The following is a 19,693-nucleotide window of genomic DNA, read 5'->3' on the forward strand; positions in this document are numbered from 1 at the left end:
CAGTAGGGCGATTAACGTCAGTGGGTCAAGTTTTGAGTATGTTGCCTTGAGGAGTTCATCTTGTTGATCTTTTCTGTAAAGTAGGATGAATGTTCTTCACAGTAGTCAAAGCTGGAGTTTTATTATGCAATCTGGAATTATTAGTTGCTCACTAAGTGTATGGCTACACTACATGCTTATTTCGAAATAAGCTATTTTGGAATTAAAACTCCCAAAATAGCTATTTCGAAATCACGCGCTCACACTTCAGATGCCCATCGAAAAAGCACTGAGTTATTTTGAAATAGAGTTTCCGCACTGATGAATCACATTTAAGGCCTCTCCCCCCGAAGCACTTTGGGTAGGGCGTCAATCACTTCCTGAAGCTGCTGCCTGAGGCCAACTGAGGCTTGCGCTTAAAGGGGCCCGCCTGTACAGTTGTGTCTCAGGCTCTCCACCTTTGCCTACCTCCTTGAAGGACAGCAACTCATTTCACTGTGTACTCTGGTTGCCCTTGTAGACTCCACAGCACTCTCAACCATGGAGCTGGACCTGCTGGAAAGCAGTTGCCAGCTCTTAGACTTGCTGCTACACCTCCTTGTGCAGTTACTGCAGGCTGCCCTCATGGTTCTGCAGGAAAAGGACCTGCCACTCCTGGTACCTCCTCTTTTCTTGCCACATGCTCCTCAAGCAGCACAGCCCCTCCCACCCTCTCCATGCACTATTGCTTCTGGCCATGGGACACCAGTTCTGACTGGTGGGACCACATCATCATGGAGTGGTGGGATGACCAGCAGTGGCTCCAGAACTTCTGCATGCACCTGGTGCTGTGTGCTGCAAGCACCTTCCTGGTGCTCTGTGAGTGGTTCACCCCTGCCCTCCGGTGATGGAACACCCACATGAGACTGGCCATCCACTTCCAGAAGCAACTTGCTAGCCCTATCCCTCAGACTCTCCTCATAGATCATGTGCTCCAGTCCCCTAGTCATTTTGGTTGCCCTCCTCTGGACCCTCTCCAGTGCATCCACATACTTTCTATAATGGGGGCCCCAGAACTGGACACAATACTCCAGATGTGGCCTCACCAGAGCTGAATAAAGGGGAATAATCACTTCTCTAAAACTGCTGGCAATGCTCCTTCTAATGCACCCTAATATGCCATTAGCTTTCTTGGCTACAAGAGCACACTGTTGACTCATATCCAGCTTCTCATCCACTGTAATCCCCACGTCCTTTTCTGCAGAACTGCTACTTAGCCATTCAGTCCCCTGCCTGTAACAATGCTTGAGATTCTTCTGTCCCAATTGCAGGACTCTACACTTGTCCTTGTTGAACCTCATAGGATTTCATTTGGCCCAATCCTCTAATCTGTCTAGGTCACTCTGAACCCTTGCTCAGGGTGCAATCCATCCCTTCATCCAGGTCATTAATAAGGTCCCTTCCAGTCCTCTCGAATTCCCTTCCAGTCCTAGTATTCTATGATTCTATGTTGAACAAAACCAGCCCTAGAATCGATCCTTGGGGTACTCCGCTAGAAGCAGACTGATAAACTGACATCAAACCATTAATCACTACCAATTGGGCCCGACAGTCTAGCCAGCTTTCTATCCATCTTACAGTCCGTTTACCCAATCCATACTTTCTTAACTTGCTGGCAAGAATATTGTGGGAGACTGTATCAAAAGCTTTCCTAAAGTCAACGTATATCACATCCATTGACTTTCCCATATCCACAGAGCCAGTTACCTCATCATAGCAACTAATCAGATTGGTTAGGCATGATTTGCCCTTGGTGAATCCATGCTGACTATTCCTGATCACTTTCCCCTCTTCCAGATGCTTCAAAATGGATTCCTTGAGGGTCCCCTCCATGATTTTTCCGGGGACTGAGGTAAGGCTGATTGGTCTGTAGTTCCCTGGATTGTCCTTCTTCCCTTTTTTAAAGATAGGCACTACATTTACCTTTTTTCAATCATCCTGGATCTCTCTCGATCTCCACGAGTTTTCAAAGATAATGGCCAAAGGCTCTGCAATGACATTTGCCAACTCCCTCAGTATCCTTGGATGCGTTAAACCCGGACCCATGGATTTGTGTATGCCTAGCTTTTCTAAATAGTTCCTAACCTGTTCTTTCTCCACCAAGGGCTGCCCGCTTCCTTCCCATACTGCGTTGCCTAGTGCAGTAGTCTGGAAGTTGACCTTGTCTGTGAAGACAGAGGCAAAGAAAGCGTTAAGTACTTCAGCTTTTCCCACATCATGTGTCACTACGTTGCCTCCTTCATTCAGTAAGGGCCCAGCACCTTCTCTGATCACCCTCTTATTGCTAACATGCCTGTAGAGTCCTTTCTTGTTACCCTTCACATCCCTTGCTAGCTGCAACTCCAATTGCGCTTTCGCCTTCCTGATAACTTCCCTGCATTCTTGAGCAATATATTTATACTCCTCCCTAGTCATCTGTCCAAGTTTCCGCTTCTTGTAAGCTTCCTTTTTGTGTTTAAGCTCACCAAGGATTTCCCCAGTAAGCCAATCTGGTCGCCTACCATATTTGCTTTCCTTACAGTGTATCAGGATGTTTTCTTCCTGTGCCTTTAATAAGTCTTCTTTAAAATACTGCTAGCTCTCCTGGACTCCTTTCCCTTCATGTTAGCATCCTCCTTTGGGCCCCCAACCACTAGGCATTGGATTATATCAACCGTCAGGAGTACTCTTCCACTGAAGCCAGTTCACCAACATCAACGTCAGGTGGTCGGGAAATGTGCATGATGCCCACATATTCCGCAACTCCAGTCTCTAGCAGAAGATGCATGCTGGCACTTTTTTCCTGACCGCACCATCAGGATCGTGGACGTGGACATGCTTATGTGCATCACAGAGAACGCAGCCTACCCTCTGTTCCCCTGCCTTATGAAGCCCTATACTAGACACCTTGACCAAAGCAAGGAACATTTCAACAGCAGGGCCTGCATTGTTGTGGAGGATGCCTTCGGCCATCTCAAAAGGAAGTTCTGCTGTCTCCTCACCTGGCTGGACCTCGGCGAGCAGAACGTCCACCAAGTGGTGGTGGCCTGCTGTGTCCTTCACAATATTTGTGAAAATAAGGTCCTGCTGTGAGGACAGGGGACTGGACTCGATGACCTCTCGAGGTCCCTTCCAGTTCTAGTGTTCTATGATTCTATTAGACATTCCTGCAAGGGTGGGGGGGGGGGGCTCACAAGGGCTTTTCAGTAGCTGTGCACAGCTGCCATCTGCAGGCTCATCAGAGGGCTGTGTGCATCCGAGAGGCTCTGAGGGAGAGTTTCTCACAAGGATACTATTGACACTCTCACTTGGGCTTTCCCACTAGGGGCCTGTGCATCGTCCCTCCCTGCCTTTCCTCCCACACTCCTCCCTTCCCCTCTTGTCCCTCTCCCCTGTAGAGACAATAAAACAGACTCTCCCCTGGGCCTCCTCCCCCCACAAGGGGCCTCTGCAGTGCCCCAGTGTGCCTTTCCTACCCCACTCATCCCTTCCCACTTGCCTCCTCCCTTGCTGACAAAATAAACAAGACCTTTTTCTGTTAAAAGAATGAACTGTCTGGTTTTTATTTGGGCAATCTAGAACTGGGGAGGGACTGGGGAAAGAACCTGGGGGTATGTCTACACTACCCCCCTAATTCGAACTAGGGGGGTAATGTATGCATACCGAACTTGCTAATGAAGCCCGGGATTTGAATTTCCCGGGCTTCATTAGCATAAAGCCGGCGCCTCGTTCCACGAGGCATACAGATAGTTCGGAATAGCTTGCTAGTCCGAACTATCTAGCCCGTGCCGCGTGTAGCCGCGCGGCACGGGGTTCGCACTAGCCGGCTTTATGCTAATGAAGCCCGGGAAATTCAAATCCCGGGCTTCATTAGCAAGTTCGGTATGCATACATTACCCCCCTAGTTCGAACTAGGGGGGTAATGTAGACATACCCTGGGAGGGGAGAGGAGGTGGAGGAAGGGGGAGGCTCGGGGATCAGGCTGGGACTGGCACCTGCCTTGGGTGGTCATACTGTCTTATGTACGGGGCCCTCGGCAGCCACTGGGGAGGGGGTTGGGGGAGAAGCCAGAGAGGTGGCGGCAGGAGTGGGTGCAGGGGGACTTGGGAAGAAGTGGGAAGGAGCAGGTGTGTGTGTGGGGGGCTGCTGCACTGCTCAATCATGGCGACCAGTTGGTTGATGGCAGTGCGGTGTGCCATGCATGTGCTACTGCCTATGGGCCTCCTGGGACAGCTCCTGACAGGTAGTGCAGCACAGCACCCAATCAGCAAAGTGCTCCTCCAGGTCCACATCCAACCTAAGGTCCTGCTGCTGCAGAGACCACTGTAGGGAACAGAGGCAGACTCTGTGTTCCCACTCAAGGTCCTTGTGGGGTCCGAGGTACCTGTGGGACTCGCAGGGTGAGGAGGCTGGCAGGGGAGATGTGGCTTGCAGCCCACTCACAGCTGGTCCAGCTGTGAAGAACAAAGAGAAGGTCAGTCATCCCAGGAGACACGGTGGCTGAAGTCTAGCCCTCATCTCTGAGCTGACACCAAAAGGTTTCAGGTCAGACGAAACCTCATTACCCTAGGTAGGGAAGAAGGCATGGGAAGGTGCTGGCCAGGCCAGGAGCCTGTGGGTGGAAGGGGGTGACAGGCCTGGCACTGATGGCATCCAACAAGGAGAAGACGTCCATCTCCGTCTGCTGGAGGAGAAGGGCGGAGGGTGTTGGGGGAGGTATATTTGAGCAGCAGAGCCGCTTGCTTGGGAGGGTGCTACTGGGGTCCCTGCCACATCCTCGCTTCCCAGAAGACTCCCCTAGCAGGGGCTTGGTGTCCTCCACCTCACCATGCTTGCCCAGGAGCAGCTGCTGCCCCAAGAGTGTGGGCATGAGCCTGTGCTGTGGGTGGCACTGCTGTGTGTGTGTCCTTGACCCCAGCCTCCATAGTGGTGGTTTGTGATGGGAAGGTGTCCCACCATGGGGTCAGAGTAAGGCAGGCCTGTGCAGGAACCCTGTGAGCAGGAGCGCAAGGTTCCTGTGTGGCAGCCTCACTGCAGATTTGTGCTCCGGACTGGTGCTCCATATGCACCCAAATGCACAGGCTGCGGTGCGATGCCAAGGCCGAGCAAAGAGCAGGCAACCCCTTGCCGCCCACTGCCTCCCCTGTGTGTGTCTAGGGAAAGTAATGGAGCTCACCTGATGGGCCTTTCCCGGCTTCATCCAATCCGTGGGTGATATCCTGGGTGACATCCTGGGAGGAGGATACCGGCTCTAGGGCCAGGATGAGCTTCTGGCTGGTGGGCATCATGTCCAGGCTGGTCTCCTTGTCTTCCTCCTCCTCGTTTGCCTCTTTGTCCACAGCCACACCATCTGGGAAGCTGATGACAGGTGTCTCCAGTCCAGAGTCCACAGCAAGATGGGGGAACGGGACTGAGCTCCCCTCCCAGGATGCGGTGGAGCTTGTCAAAATAGTGGCAGGAGCGGGGTGCCCTCCCTGAGCGCGAGCTGTACTCCCTGGCCTTGGTGTATGCCTGCTTCAGCTCCTTGACTTTCATGCACACCTGCTCTTGGGTGCACGTGTCACTTCTGGCCCAGACTGCTGGCCATCCAGCAGTAGATGTCAGCATTCCTGCACCTGGTGCAGAGATCCTGGAGGTTTGCCTCCTCTCCCCAGTCCTCAATGAGATCCAGGATCTCTGCACCAGGCCAGGATGGTGCCCTCCTCTTTTGCTCCTGGGCAGGATTTTGGGAGCTGGTTGCACCTATGCTGTGCTGGCAGCCATGGGGGACTCAGATGGTGACAGGGTGCTAGCAGGGCTCGTGTCATGCCACAAACTGTTTACCCTATGTCTGCACCTTTAAGGGCAACAGGGGAAGGGAAACTATAGAGTGTGTACAGAGTGGCCACCAGGGCAGCTGTGAGAAGCCTTGGAGGCCACTTATTTTGAAATAACCACTGCTGCGCTATCTACACACACCCTATTTCGAAATAACTATTTGGAAATAGGCATTATTCATCGTGAAATGAGGGTTACAGATTTCGGAATAAGAAGCCCATTATTTCAAAATTATTTTGAAATAACGGGCTTGCTGTGTAGATGCTACCCTGTTATTTCGAAATTAAGTTAGTGATTTCAAAACAACGCTGCAATGTAGGCATGCCCATTGAGGAATTTATTGCTCCCTGCTAACTGATTGTTGCAGGTGTAATGGTGGAAGAGGAAAAGGCTTTATTTTGCTTCCTTCGCTGTCATGGTTCACTGCTAGCAAAGGGTCTTTGTTGGCGGTGAGTAGATTCAAAATGCATTTTGCTCCATTGCATTCTATGATTTTGTCTGTGTACTTTATTTTATGTAGATCTTTTTTTAATAAATTACTGTGACTTTCATGGTTAGAGCAAGAGAAAAAGATTACTTGCATCTAAATCATTGAATTTACAGAGGCAGATATTTTCAAGAGAAATGGCTGTTCTTTGCTGTTGAGAATGCTAAAAGTAAATTGCTGTTAACGCTTGGATATAAGAATGAAATAGGTGAAAAAAGTGTAAGTACATGCCCAAAGGTGGCTGACATGAAATTGTCCAAATATGAATGTCAGTGTAAATAGAATACATTTTATTTAATACTAACATGGGGTCAGAATCCCACTCAAATGTAAAGATAACTTGTATAATCCTACCACTAAATTTTTTAAGCCTGTGGTAAATTTTTTATGAGTTGAACTTGTAAATGTAATATTTTGACATGTATTTAAATATTTAAAGAAATTTGTTCTAGATACTCAAATATAAAATATTCTTATGCATTTTTAAAGAGCAAAGAGTACAATAATTTTCTGCTGTCATCTGAGGTTGTTTTAAGTGTGCATTAATGACCTCTAGGATATACATCACAAGCTTCATGCTTACTAAATTATAGAGCTTGGGAGCTTTGCCACTATAAGGAAGGCTCTGTCATTTTTTTTGTTTATATGAATTTTTAAGCATGTCATTGGCAAGATTTGTAGATCTGAAAATCAAACAGGAATGACAGATATACTTGCAGTTCATGGAGGCATAGTAAGTATTTCTAATCACATCTGAAAGCACTTGTTTCAGATAAAGACTATCAAAATGTGGTGTTTTTTAGTTGCTTTTCAAAATTATTTGAATTAACTTGGGTAAAATGAAGTATTTTAGATCTCAGACAAACTTCTGATGAAATCGTTAAGTTACAGGCTCCCAAATATCATAACTGAATTGGATGTTTTGGGTTTTTATTAAAACACAGAGATGATAATTTCCAAAGGGGTTGATTGGCTTAATTTTTGGTATCTTTAATTAGGTTTGTGTTTGAGTACATTTTACAGTCTATTGTAAGTCCCTTTCAATGGATATGTTTTTACATTTTTGGTATCCTTAAAGGTCCCCAACAAAGAGAACAGGATACATAATATTCAGAGTCTCTCTGTGTATATTTGCTAATGAACACTGGGAAAGATAAGCAAGGAGTGAAACTATCGCACATTTCCTGCCATTGTGAGCGCTCTTGACTACCAAACAAACAAGCAAACAACCAACCTCCCTCCCAATATTCTTAGAAACAAGTTCCCTAATTAAGTGCTTCCTTACTTAAGGAAAGAGAGAAAGTGGCTTCACTTGGTTGCAAAGCAAAGAAAGCCAAAGTAAAGTAAAATAAAAAATGCAGAGAAGGCGCAAAACTGCACATCAATTAGAATCCTGGTTGCGCCGGGACACGTTAGTTAGTTAGGGATTTGGTTAGAACTAACACGTCCCAGCATGCATTTTCACTTTCAGAACAGCTATTGAGCAGAGTAACATGCGGGCGAGATTATGCTAATGAAGCGCAGGATATGTAAATCCCTGCTTCATTAGCAATTTCGGTCACCTACATTTGCATCCCTAGTTCGAAGTGGGGTGCAAGTGTAGACGTACCCTGAGAAACTAAGTTCAAAACTATCAGCAAAACATGATTCATCTGCACCCTATAGGAATATAGCGAATAGGGAACAAACTGTATAGGGGTATGTCTACACTAGAAAGTTAGTTCGAACTAACGGACGTTAGTTCGAACTAACTTTCCTATGCGCTACACTAGCGCTCCGTTAGTTCGAACTTAATTCGAACTAACGGAGCGCTTAGTTCGAACTAGGTAAACCTCATTTCACGAGGACTAACGCCTAGTTCGAACTAGCTAGTTCGAACTAAGGGCTGTGTAGCCCTTTAGTTCGAACTAGTGGGAGGCTAAGGCTTCCCAGGTTTCCCTGGTGGCCACTCTGGCCAACACCAGGGAAACTCTATTGCCCCCCTCCCGGCCCCGGAGCCCTTAAAGGGCCACGGGCTGGCTACTCACTTTGTGCCAGTTGCAAGGCTGCAAGCACCCGTGCCTGCACAGCCTGCACCTGCCACACTATGAGCCAGCCATCCGAGGGCTCCCAGCCCTCCACTGCTCCCCACGACCAGCCTGGCGGCTCCCGGGAGCCTGCCCGGGGGCGCAAAAGGCGGGCGCCCGCCTGGTCAAGTGCGGAGATCGTGGACCTCATCGAGGTTTGGGGGGAAGCCTCAAATGTCCACGATCTCCGCACTAGCCACCGGAACGCGGCCGTCTATGGACGCATGGCTGCCAGCCTGGCCGCCAGGGGCCACCAGCGCAGCCGGGAGCAGGTGCGCTGCAAGATTAAAGACTTGCGGCAGTCCTACTCCCGGGCCTGCCTGCCAGGGGCTGACCCGGAGGCCTGCCCCCACTTCCATGCCCTGGACCGCATCCTGGGGCCTCATGCCGTCCCTGCCCCCCGGGACGTGATTGACCCCGGGGCAGAGGGACCGCTCCTGGACACCGAGGAGGAGGAAGAGGGCTCTGAGAGCCAGGAGCCTGCCGCCAGCCTTCCCAGGACCCGGGACCCCCGAGGCACCCCACAGAGCCGCTCGCCTGCATCATCAGAGGCCGGGGAGGCGTCCACCTGTGAGTACCCTCGTGTTCCCCTTATGTGTACGGGGGGCTGGGGCGAGAGGGAGCCCCGGGACCGTGCGCCTGGGCCTTGCCCACTACGGAGCAGCAGCTGGGGATCCTGCAGGGGCCCTGGCCTTGCAGAGGGGAGCTGGGTTTCACACACCTGGGCCCCTGGGGTAATTGACCGCTGGTCTTCTTGCACCACAGCTGCAGCACCGGGGACTGCAGGGCGCACCACCCCGCCTGCAGCAGCCGCCCGCGCCCGGGCAAGCAGGACAGCCAGGAACCAGGAGGACTACCAGAGGCGGCATCTCCGGTTCCTGGACCGACAGCTCCGTCTCCAGGACCACTGGGTCCAGGAGGACCTCAGGCTGCGCCAGAGGAGTCTGGAGGCCCTGGAGGAGCAGGGCCGTGCCCTGCGAGGCCACCTCCAGAGCCTGCTAGACCGCTTCCCATTTCCTCCTCCCCCTGCTCCCCCTCTTGCTCCCCCTCTTGCTCCCCCTCTTGCTCCCCCTGCTCCCCCTGCTCCCCCTCTTGCTCCCCCTCTTGCTCCCCCTCTTGCTCCCCCTCTTGCTCCCCCTGCTCCTCCTGCTCCTCCTGCTTCCGCTCCTGCTTCCTCCACACCCCCTGTCCTCTCTGCCCCCCCCTCCACAACCATTCCCCACCGACGCCCCCGGACCCGCAGTGTGGCGAGACGGGAGAGGCACCCAGACTCCCACCCCTGAGCTTTCCTTTCCCTTCCTCCCTTCCCTCCCCTCCCCTTCCAGCTCCCTCGTCCCAGGTTTCCCCCTCCCTTCTCCCACCTTCATTCCTCCCTCCCCCACCCCAGTTCTGTGAAATAAACAGACGTTTTTGTTGGAAAAACAGGTGTCTTTATTTGACAGTAGGTAGGGAGGGGAAAGGGGAAGGGGGGGGTAGGGTGGAAGAAGGCCCCGGTGGGGCATGCAGGGAGAGGTCAGTCCTCCTCCTCCTCCACCTGGAAGCTCTCCCGCAGGGCTTCCCGGATCCGGATGGCCCCCCGCTGGGCTTCCCGGACGGCGGCGGTGCGGGGCTGACCGTAGTGTCCAGCCATGCGGTCAGCCTCAGCCATCCAGGCTGGCAAGAAAGCCTCCCCCTTCCGCTCACACAAATTGTGGAGCACACAACATGCCGCCACCACGGGAGGGATGTTGTGCTCGGCCAGGTCCAGACGGGTGAGGAGGCATCGAAAGCGGGCTTTCAGTCGCCCGAAGGCCCCCTCCACCACGATGCGGGCCCTGCTCAGCCTGTTATTGAAGGCCTGGCGGGAGGGATTGAGGTGTCCCGTGTAGGGCTTCATGAGCCAGGGCTGCAGTGGGTAGGCGGCATCCCCCACCAGGCAGACGGGCATGTCCACGTCCCCGACCCTGATGTGGCGGTCGGGGAAGAAGGTCCCGTCCTGCAGCCGCTGGCACACGGAGGAGTTCCGGTACACCCGGGCGTCGTGTGCTTTGCCGGACCAGCCCACATTTATGTCCGTCAACTGTCCCCGGTGGTCACATACGGCCTGCAGGATGACGGAGAAGTACCCCTTGCGGTTCACGTACCGGGACGCCTGGTGTTCCGGGGCACGGATGGGGATGTGCGTCCCGTCGATGGCCCCCCCGCAGTTGGGGAAGCCGAGGGCGCCGAATCCCCGGATGACGGCATCCGGGTTGGCGAGGCGGACCACCCTGCGGAGCAGCACCCGGTTGATGGCCTTGACCACCTGCGGAGAGAGACACAGCAAAGCGTCAATCAGTGGGGCGCCCGGGTGGCTGGGAGCGTGCGTGCCCTGGCAGTGCCCCGCGCCCCACTCCCGGAAGCAACCCCCCTGGCGGCGTGTAGTACGGCCGGGACAGCCCGACCCCTCCGGTGCGGGGCGCCTTCGCCTCCTCCCGCCCCCCCCTTTGTCCCTGGGGCGGCCCATCCCCTCCTCGCAGCCCCCCTCCCCCCCGGCTCGGTGGCCGACGAGCGCCGTACCTGCATGAGCACTGCTCCGACAGTGGATCTCCCCACGCCGAACTGGTTCCCGACGGATCGGTAGCTGTCCGGCGTGGAGAGCTTCCAGAGGGCGATGGCCACCCGCTTCTGGAGGGGGATGGCGGGCCTCATGCGAGTGTCCCTTCTTTGCAGGGCAGGGGCGAGCCACTCGCAGAGCTCCAGGAAGGTGTCCCTCCTCATCCTAAAGTTCTGGGTCCACTGTCGGTCGTCCCAGTGCTCCAGGACGATGCGGTCCCACCAGTCGCTGCTGGTGTCCAGACGCCAGATGCGGCGGGGCACGCCGGTGCCGGGGCGCTGCCGCGGCTCCTCCACGGCCCCCAGGGCGGCCAGGCGGAGAGGCAGGGGGCTGACGTTCCCCAGGTGGTGCCAGGCAGCCTCGAGCCATTGCTGGCAGGCTTGCAGCAGCAAGTCCAGAACGTGCACCAGAAGGTGCAGGGCGAGCCGTGGCTCCATGTTGCCACCTGCGGCGGCCCCCCCGAAGGGAAGCACCGACACAGACGGGCACAGAGACCGACGCTTTGCTGTCCCTCGGCGAGGTTGGCAAGCAAGCAGGAAAAGCTGAGAACCGGCTGTCCAGGGGGGGTCCCTTTAAGCACGAGCCTCAGATAGCCTCAGACAGCAGCCACACAAAGCAACTGCTGACCTGATGCCCTGCCAGAACCGGTTTCAGCTGCCCTTAAATGCCCCCCTGCGTCCAATCAGTGTGGACGCGCTAGTTCGAACTAGCAAAACGCTAGTTCGAACTAGTTTTTAGTTCTAGATGCGCTAGTTCGAACTAGCTTAGTTCGAATTAACTAATTCGAACTAAGTTAGTTCGAACTAGCGCTGTAGTGTAGACGTACCCAAGGAGAGGAAAGTGAGCCCATTAATAACTGGAAGTGTAAATATTCGTATAGAAGATCAAACAGAAAAGGGCTAAAGGATTCACTAATGTTGACAGTAAGGTTGCTCCATGCTCCTCTTATACATTCCCCTAGTGTATAGATAAAAACTGATACATTGCAACAGGAGGGAATGCTTTGTTGTTTCTGGGATCATTGTGAACAGCATTTTTTATTAATGCTTACAAAAGACTATTGGCCACATTTTTCTCTGCTTATCCCACTGTAAAGTTGAAGTAACTGTAATGATTTCAACAGTTACACAGGGGTCGCTGAGAATAGAATTTTTCCTTAATAACTCAGTGGGATAACCTCCCATGTGTTGAGCTCAGTGGAATTAAATCTAGACTAAGGTAGCTACATGTACATCTCTGCATCTAAGTCAGGACAAAGAAACCCCTTTGCTGTGTTGTTAGCCACTGGTATTCATGAAAATGTTAGGGGCCTGGGATATGAACAGATTTGTGAAACTACTGGGGTTTAATAGTGGAGCTGACCTCTTATAACATAATGAGCGCCTATATCCATACCCTATGCGTTATTGTAATAATCCTGGTACAAAATATATTTTGTGAACTTTCACTTGAAAACCCGTGCCACACACATTATTGTCCTAATAAAATGTGTGTGGCAAGATTGTATGTGAAGTGATAAGTTTCTACTGTACGGTGTTATTAACACATGTTCCAAACTGAGGTTGGCAAATAGGTCTGTCCCAAACAATGGAATGTGGGCTCTGCTTAATTTGTGTTTAAACAGTACACAGAGGCATGATGCAGGAAGGGAAACAAAAGAAGCTCCAACAGGTGAGAGAAAAGCAGCAAAGAAAATCCTCTTTGTCTCTTGAATGACCACTGGAAATGTTTTCCAAAAGAGGGCCTAATCCTACAAAAAGGAGGGACTTACACTCCATGTATCCCCTTCTCTCTCTGTTTCCCTATCAATTCACTGATCCAAAAGAGACAAAGAAAGCAGCCATTGAAGCTCTGAAGTTTAGTCAATGAGACTACTAAAAGCATGGGGTGAGGAGATAACTTTGCTTTGAGTTTAACATAGTTAAGTTAGGGTATGTCTACACTAGCCCCCAAGTTCGATCTAGGGAGGCTAATGAGGGCGACCGAAATTGCAAATGAAGCACGGGATTTAAATCTCCCACGCTTCATTAGCATGTTCCCGGCCGGTCGCCATTTTAGAAATTGACTAGCCCGAAGTAACTGCCCGCGTCTACACGCGGCAGTGAAACAGGATTCCAAATTAAAGCTCTAAATCGAATTAGCTGTTATTCCTCCTGCAATGAGGTTTATCAACTAATTCGATTTAGGGCTTTAATTTGGAATCCCGTTTCACTGCCGCGTGTAGACGCGGGCAGTTACTTTGGGGTAGTCAATTTCTAAAATGGCGACCAGCTAGGAACATGCTAATGAAGCGTGGGAAATTTAAATCCCACGCTTCATTTGTAATTTCAGTTGCCCTCATTAGCCTCCCTAGATCGAACTAGGGGGCTAGTATAGACATACCCTCAGACACTAGCTGTTTTATCTTTATTCTTTTTATAACCATTTTTTATTTTATGCCTTATTACTTGTATTCATTTAAAACCTTTCCCTTTGTACTTAATATAATTGTTTTTATCTAATCCAGCGTGTTTAAACAGAAGTGTTTGGGAAACTCCATTTTGTGTGGCAAATTATGTTATTTTATTAAAGCAATGACAAACTACATGGAAGGACTGGGCTGAACAGGACATATATTTCTGGGGGGAGGGAAAAATCTAAAAGTTTGTTGGGGTTGCCCTTTAGTATAACAAATCTGGTAAGAGGCAAGGTGTAACTAGCTAGCCATAGAACATACACAGACACAACTGAGAATGAATGCATGCTGGAGAGTGTTTGTGAACACTCTAACCTCGAGTTTACACTAGCAAAGTAGTAAAGGACACAGGAGGCTAGAAGGCAAAGGTGACACAATCTGGATTGTACATCTAATTCATCACAAACTGCTGTATTCACAAGTAGTGGGGTCATATTCTCCCTTCTGTTACAAGTGTGCAACCTAAATTACTTGAACAGGATTTCATGGGTGCAATTAACTTAATGTCTCCAATTGTAGGCATTTTGCATCTCTAACACCAGACAACAGTACACACATGATCACATAAATAATATTTTTATCGTCTTGCAGAAGTGAGAATGTCAATCCTTTTAAACAACTATTTGCCATTTTGATGGCTCTGATGGTTTATCTCAATGAATTTCTTGGAAAAATTTCCACTCTCAGCTACCATACTGTGTGTGTGTATTGAAATCACTAGAATTACTCCAGTGTGGCAGTGGAGTGGCTGAGATGAGAATGTGGTAATTTTTTTCCAGATTGCATATTAGTTTAAACTTTCCAGGTACTGTGGAATATTGAAATGCGCGATAGCTGGTAACACAAAACACAGAGTAACTATTTAAGTAACTCTACAAGGGTGAAATTTGTTCTATTTAAGTTTCCTCTAAATCATTCAGATCACTACACGGTGTAAAGCTGCAAGATTTCAAGCTCCTGGCTTTCTTTCTAAAGAACGAGAAGAGGTTTTGGCGCTAAATACAGTAAAATTAAAAAAATTCCAGAATTTATTTTAGATAGGCACAGAATAGAGCTTCATGGCCCAACTCCCACAGATACTCCATATTTAAATCTCCATCCTCCTGTATTTAAAAACAGTCCTCAGGAGCTATTTCAGAACTGCTCTCTTCCTCCTCCAATATAGGCTATCTCTTTCTCCTTCCACTTTCCAAGATTTTTGCCTTAGAAAAAAGTGGAGGTTGGTGATATTTGAAAGTATGCAGGAAAAAATGACTTATGAACACGGAACAACCCTGAAGAAAAAAAAAAAGGGGACAGGAAAGGAAAAGCCTCCTTATAGTATTTTCCACAGCAGAAGAAGTTGGAGAAAATAGGTTTTTTCAACCTACTAGGTCCTGTCTGCGAGATCTCAATGGAGACTTTCATCCTAGCCTTCCAACTGTCAGAGTATGTTTACACTACAGCACTAATTCGATCTAACTTAATTCGAATTAGTTAATTCGAACTAAGCTAATTCGAATTAGCGCATCTAGACCTAAAAACTACTTCGAATTAGCATTTTGCTAATTTGAACTAGCATGTCCACATTGAGTGGACCCTGAACCAAGGTTAAGGATGGCCGGAACCAGTGCCGGCAGGGCATCAGGTTAGGACTTAGAGCGTGGAGCTGCTGCCTCAGGCTAGCCGAGGGCTGTGCTTAAAGGGACCCGACCCCCACCACGGACAGACAGTTCTCAGGGGTTCCCCGCTTGCAAAACAGTCCTGGCTTGGAGTGCCCTGAGTGCCCACACTCGGCACATCACAGCACTCGGCCATCAGCTCGGCTGCACTTGCCACAGGCTGCCATCCGGAGGGGGGAGGAGTCAATCAAGGGGCTTCAGGAGAGCTTCCACCCTGAGAAGCCCGCAGAGCCACCCCAGTCCTCCCCATCAGGGGCTCGTACCCCATTCCTCCTTCACCTCCTTCCACTTACCCCTCCCTAACCCCCCTTCCTGATGTACAAAATAAAGGACACGTGTGTTCAAAAATAGAAACTCTCTTTATTGAACAAAACTCAGGGAAACTGGGAAAAGGAGGTGGGAGAGGGGAAGAGAGAGGGTGGGAGAGGGGAGGGCAACTAAAATGATCAGGGGTTTGGAACAGGTCCCATATGAAGAGAGGCTAAAGAGACTGGGACTTTTCAGCTTAGAAAAGAGGAGACTGGGGGGGATATGATAGAGGTCTATAAAAGCATGAGTGGTGTGGAGAGGGTGCATAAAGAAAAGTTCTTCATTAGTTCCCATAATAGAAGGACTAGAGGACACCAAATGAAATGAATGGGTAGCAGGCTTCAAACTAATAACAGAAAGTTCTTCTTCACAAAGCAAATAATCAACCCATGGAACTCCTTGCTGCAGGAGGCCGTGAAGGCTAGAACTATAACAGAGTTTAAAGAGAAGTGAGATAAAGTCATGGAGGTTTGGTCCATGGAGTGGTATTAGCCAGGGGGTAGAAATGGTGTCCCTGGCCTCTGTTTGTGGAAGGCTGGAGATGGATGGCATGAGACAAATGGCTTGGTCATTGTTTCGGTCCATCCCCTCCAGGGTCCCTTGTGTTGGCCGCTGTCGGCAGACAGGCTACTGGGCTAGATGGGCCTTTGGTCTGACCCAGTATGGACAGTCTAAGCTCAGGGCTCAGGGTTGGGGGTCTCAGTGGACAACCTTGATTTTCATGCAAACCTGCTCCCGGGTGGCCAGGTTGGCAGCTATCCTGCCCTAGACGGCCACTTTCCTGTGCCTAGTGCGGAGGTCATGGATGAGGTCCACGATCTCTGCACTAAACCAGGCGGGTGCCCGCCTATTGTGGACCTGGGAAGGCTCCCGGGAGCCGCCAGCCTGGTCCCAGGAAGAGGCGGAGGGCTGGGTGGCAGCGGGTAGCTGGTTCGTGCCATGCCATGTGCAGGGTCTGCTGGCTGGGTGCTGGCAGGGTTGCACCTGGCACGGGCACCGTAGCCAGCCCGTGCCCCTTTAAGGGCTCCGGGGCCGGGAGGGGGGCAGACGAGTTTCCCTGTTGGTGCCCAGAGTGGCCACCAGGGAAAGCTTGGGAGGGCTAGCCTCCCACTAGTTCGAATTAAGTGGCTACACAGCCCTTAATTCGAACTAGCTAATTCGAACTAGGCGTTAGTCCTCATAAAATGAGGTTTACCTAGTTCGAATTAAGCGCTCCGCTAGTTCGAATTAAGTTCGAACTAGCGGAGCGCTAGTGTAGCGCCTATGAAAGTTAATTCGAACTAACGTCTGTTAGTTCGAATTAACTTTGTCGTGTAGACATACCCTCTGATAGTAAAAATGACTGGCATTGCAAAGCAATATCCTAAAATTAAAATTTTAGTTTCTTGGGGGTAATGCATACTGTGGGTTTATCTTGTATGCAAAATGTCTTGAGTACATGACATTTATCCTAAAACAGAAAGCCAAAACGTGGGCCTATGCATCACACAAACCTCACACTCACCTTACATTGTGGGAATACTCATTCTTGGGCAGAGATTCAGCCCAGGCCTATGCATATTTGATTCCTAGTCTGAAGACTTAAGTGGCACTTAGCAGTGTTGGCCTTGGGTTAATCCTATGCACAGAGGGGAATGCCAAATTTAAGAGGATTAAGCAGAATTTAGTGTGTCCTATGAGCATGGGCTCTCTACAATGGGAGGAATGGAATTTCATGTAATTAAAGTGTGATGAAATACTGGCCAAACTTAAATGTACTCTCAACTGGGCCTCAGAAATCAGGTGGCTAGAGGAGTGGGGTGATAGAATAGGATTACTGTAAAATTTCTAATATAATGCGCACGTTTTTTCTGAGGTTTTTTTGGTCAAAGTCGGGGTGTGCGTTATATATATGAATTATTGTTGAAAGTTTTATTTTGGCAGTTCTGTGTCAGAAGATGACGAACCTCCGCTATGCCGATGCCACACTAAAACGGCAGTAAACATGAAATCAACATCAAGTGAAATGGCAGAGATTCCTAGAAAGCTTTAAAATATTTTAAAACAATAAATAATATGAAATGTATGTCTTACTTGTCGTATGAAATAGTTTATAGTTAATTAATTGCTGACATTTCTGAAAATAAGTTATAAACATGGACACTGGATGTGAAGTTAAATTTTATTCCCATAGACTAGCAATCATAGGTTATGTCTAAACTACATGGCTCCGTCGATGGAGCCATGTAGATTTGTTTGTTTGGCAAAGGGAAATGAAGCTGCGATTTAAATAATTGCAGCTTCATTTAAATTTAATGGCTGCTGCGCTGAGCCGACAAACAGCTGATCAGCTGTTTGTTGGCTCAGCGCAGCAGCCATTAAATTTAAATGAAGCCGCAATTATTTAAATCGCAGCTTCATTTCCCTTTGCCAAACAAACAAATCTACATGGCTCCGTCGACGGAGCCATGTAGTTTAGACATACCCATATAGACTTTCAAAAAAGTAAGTTAATCAATAGTCGGGGTACACATTATATATAGGCGTATAGATTTTTTCATTATGATAAAATTCAAAAGTCAGGGTGCGCATTATACATCGGTGTGCATTATATTCGAGATTTTACGGTACTCAATTTGTGTGTTCATGCACAAATATGAGTCTTTGAAATCTGAGTGGGTACTTGCACTCTGTGCTATTCAGAGATGCCTTCCACCTACGTCATGTGCAGATTCCAAACTTTAGTTTAGTTTAGGTTTTGAGAACAGGGCTTCCAGGCTTCCCTTTTCATTTGTTTCAATTCATAGTAAGCACCTATCCTTTGCTATGGGGGACTGTAACCATTTTACAGGAATACAATGCAAAACCAAAACACACAATCTACATGATATAAACAATACGAAGGATTGTCCAAATTAAATCCCCAATAATTATCACTCCACATGAAATAGACAGAAAAATAGATACCTTCCCAAATTCTCCTTTTGATTTGTGAGATTTAAGTTCTGGCAGCAGAGGTACAATTTGTAGTAGGAAAATAAGCACAAGAATTATTGGCAATATTATCATGGAAAAAATAAGCAGCATAACACACTTGGTTTACCACTATTTGCTCTTGGCGGACATCTTTTTATTATCCTTTCTTCTTTATGCACAGTAAGAAGTTGTGAATATGAAAATCTAGAAGTAGCATCAGCTCGGGAAAAGAGGTGTTAGCTCAGGTTGCCTAATGACTATTTTATATGGCATTGGGCAGGAGAATAGAAAGGTCATTTCTGAATGCACAAAAATGCTATGCAATAAATACAGCTTTGTGATTGCATCCTGCCAAGGGGCTGAGTGAGCTCACCTGCCAGAACTTGAATGCTGTTGAAAAGCATAGACCAGTCTGTGACATCCTGCACTATGACGTACTATAAAAGATGGTTGTCATTGCGACAGTAATCTTGATATTACTGCCTTGTGGGCCCTTAAAATGGGTCCGTGCCCAGAGAATGAAATTCACTTCCTCAGTACACTATAAAGAGGAAGAAAATGCATTCCCTTGCAATGTGGCTTTTTCTGTAGTTGTGGAGGGTATTCGGACTTAAAATATATCAAAAGGCAAAAGTATGAAATCCAATGACCCTACACATGTCAGTATTTAAATGTATGTTCCATATGTGGAATTACTATAGCAAAGAATAAATTTAATAGGCTATCATTGCATGATGCCTGCATAAATAATTTTACTAGCAATTTCTGGCAAATGTTAGCCCTTGTTATTGGATTTAGACTATCATTTTGCTTTTGTTTTTGCTATCCTGTGTTTAAGTAATGGATAAATTTAAGTAGCTCTTCATAAAAGGAGCAATTCCAAATGTAGCATAGGTTGACTGGCATATATTATTGCCTCCAATATTACCTACCTTTCATATTTTAATCTGATTTGCTGTTCCTTATGTAAATTGCCCCTTTAAACATAATCTGAGCTAGTCCATTTTCTTCTGAGGATAGTTTGAGTCCCTCTCATACTATGTTCTGTATAAAGATATATGTTTGAAAAAGGCCAGTGATGGAGCGTTGTAATGTAGCTGTATGTTTTGGTATAATAGATCTTATTACTATTAAATAGCTGTTAGCCCATCTGAGTTATATAACATGTAATCTACTATATATATATAATTTAATGAACGCCTCCATCACTTGTCAGTAGCATGTTAAATGTTACCCATTCAGGCAGGTTTTTACATTAAAGAAATTGGAAATAAAGCTTATAAGAACAGAGAGAAAGTTTACTCTTCCTTTTTATAGTGAAAACAAATGTGTTTTTCTCCAGACTCTGCCAAGACTGTGTTTTAATGATTT

General features: G+C 48.5%; 1 protein-coding gene across 1 annotated transcript; it reads left to right on the forward strand.

Moving 5' to 3' along the window:
• The first annotated feature begins 8,071 nt into the window (after window positions 1-8,071).
• LOC149523460 (uncharacterized) lies at window positions 8,072-9,797 on the forward strand. The gene is made up of 2 exons (XM_089769663.1): window positions 8,072-8,937; window positions 9,133-9,797. The coding sequence occupies exons 1-2, from the start codon at window positions 8,388-8,390 to the stop codon at window positions 9,648-9,650; spliced, it is 1,068 nt and encodes a 355-aa protein (XP_089625789.1). The 5' UTR covers window positions 8,072-8,387; the 3' UTR covers window positions 9,651-9,797.
• The last annotated feature ends 9,896 nt before the right edge of the window (window positions 9,798-19,693 follow it).

The sequence above is a fragment of the Pelodiscus sinensis genome, chromosome 17 (assembly GCF_052426305.1).
Source record: "Pelodiscus sinensis isolate ZL-2025 chromosome 17, ASM5242630v1, whole genome shotgun sequence".
Lineage (NCBI taxonomy): Eukaryota > Metazoa > Chordata > Testudines > Trionychidae > Pelodiscus > Pelodiscus sinensis.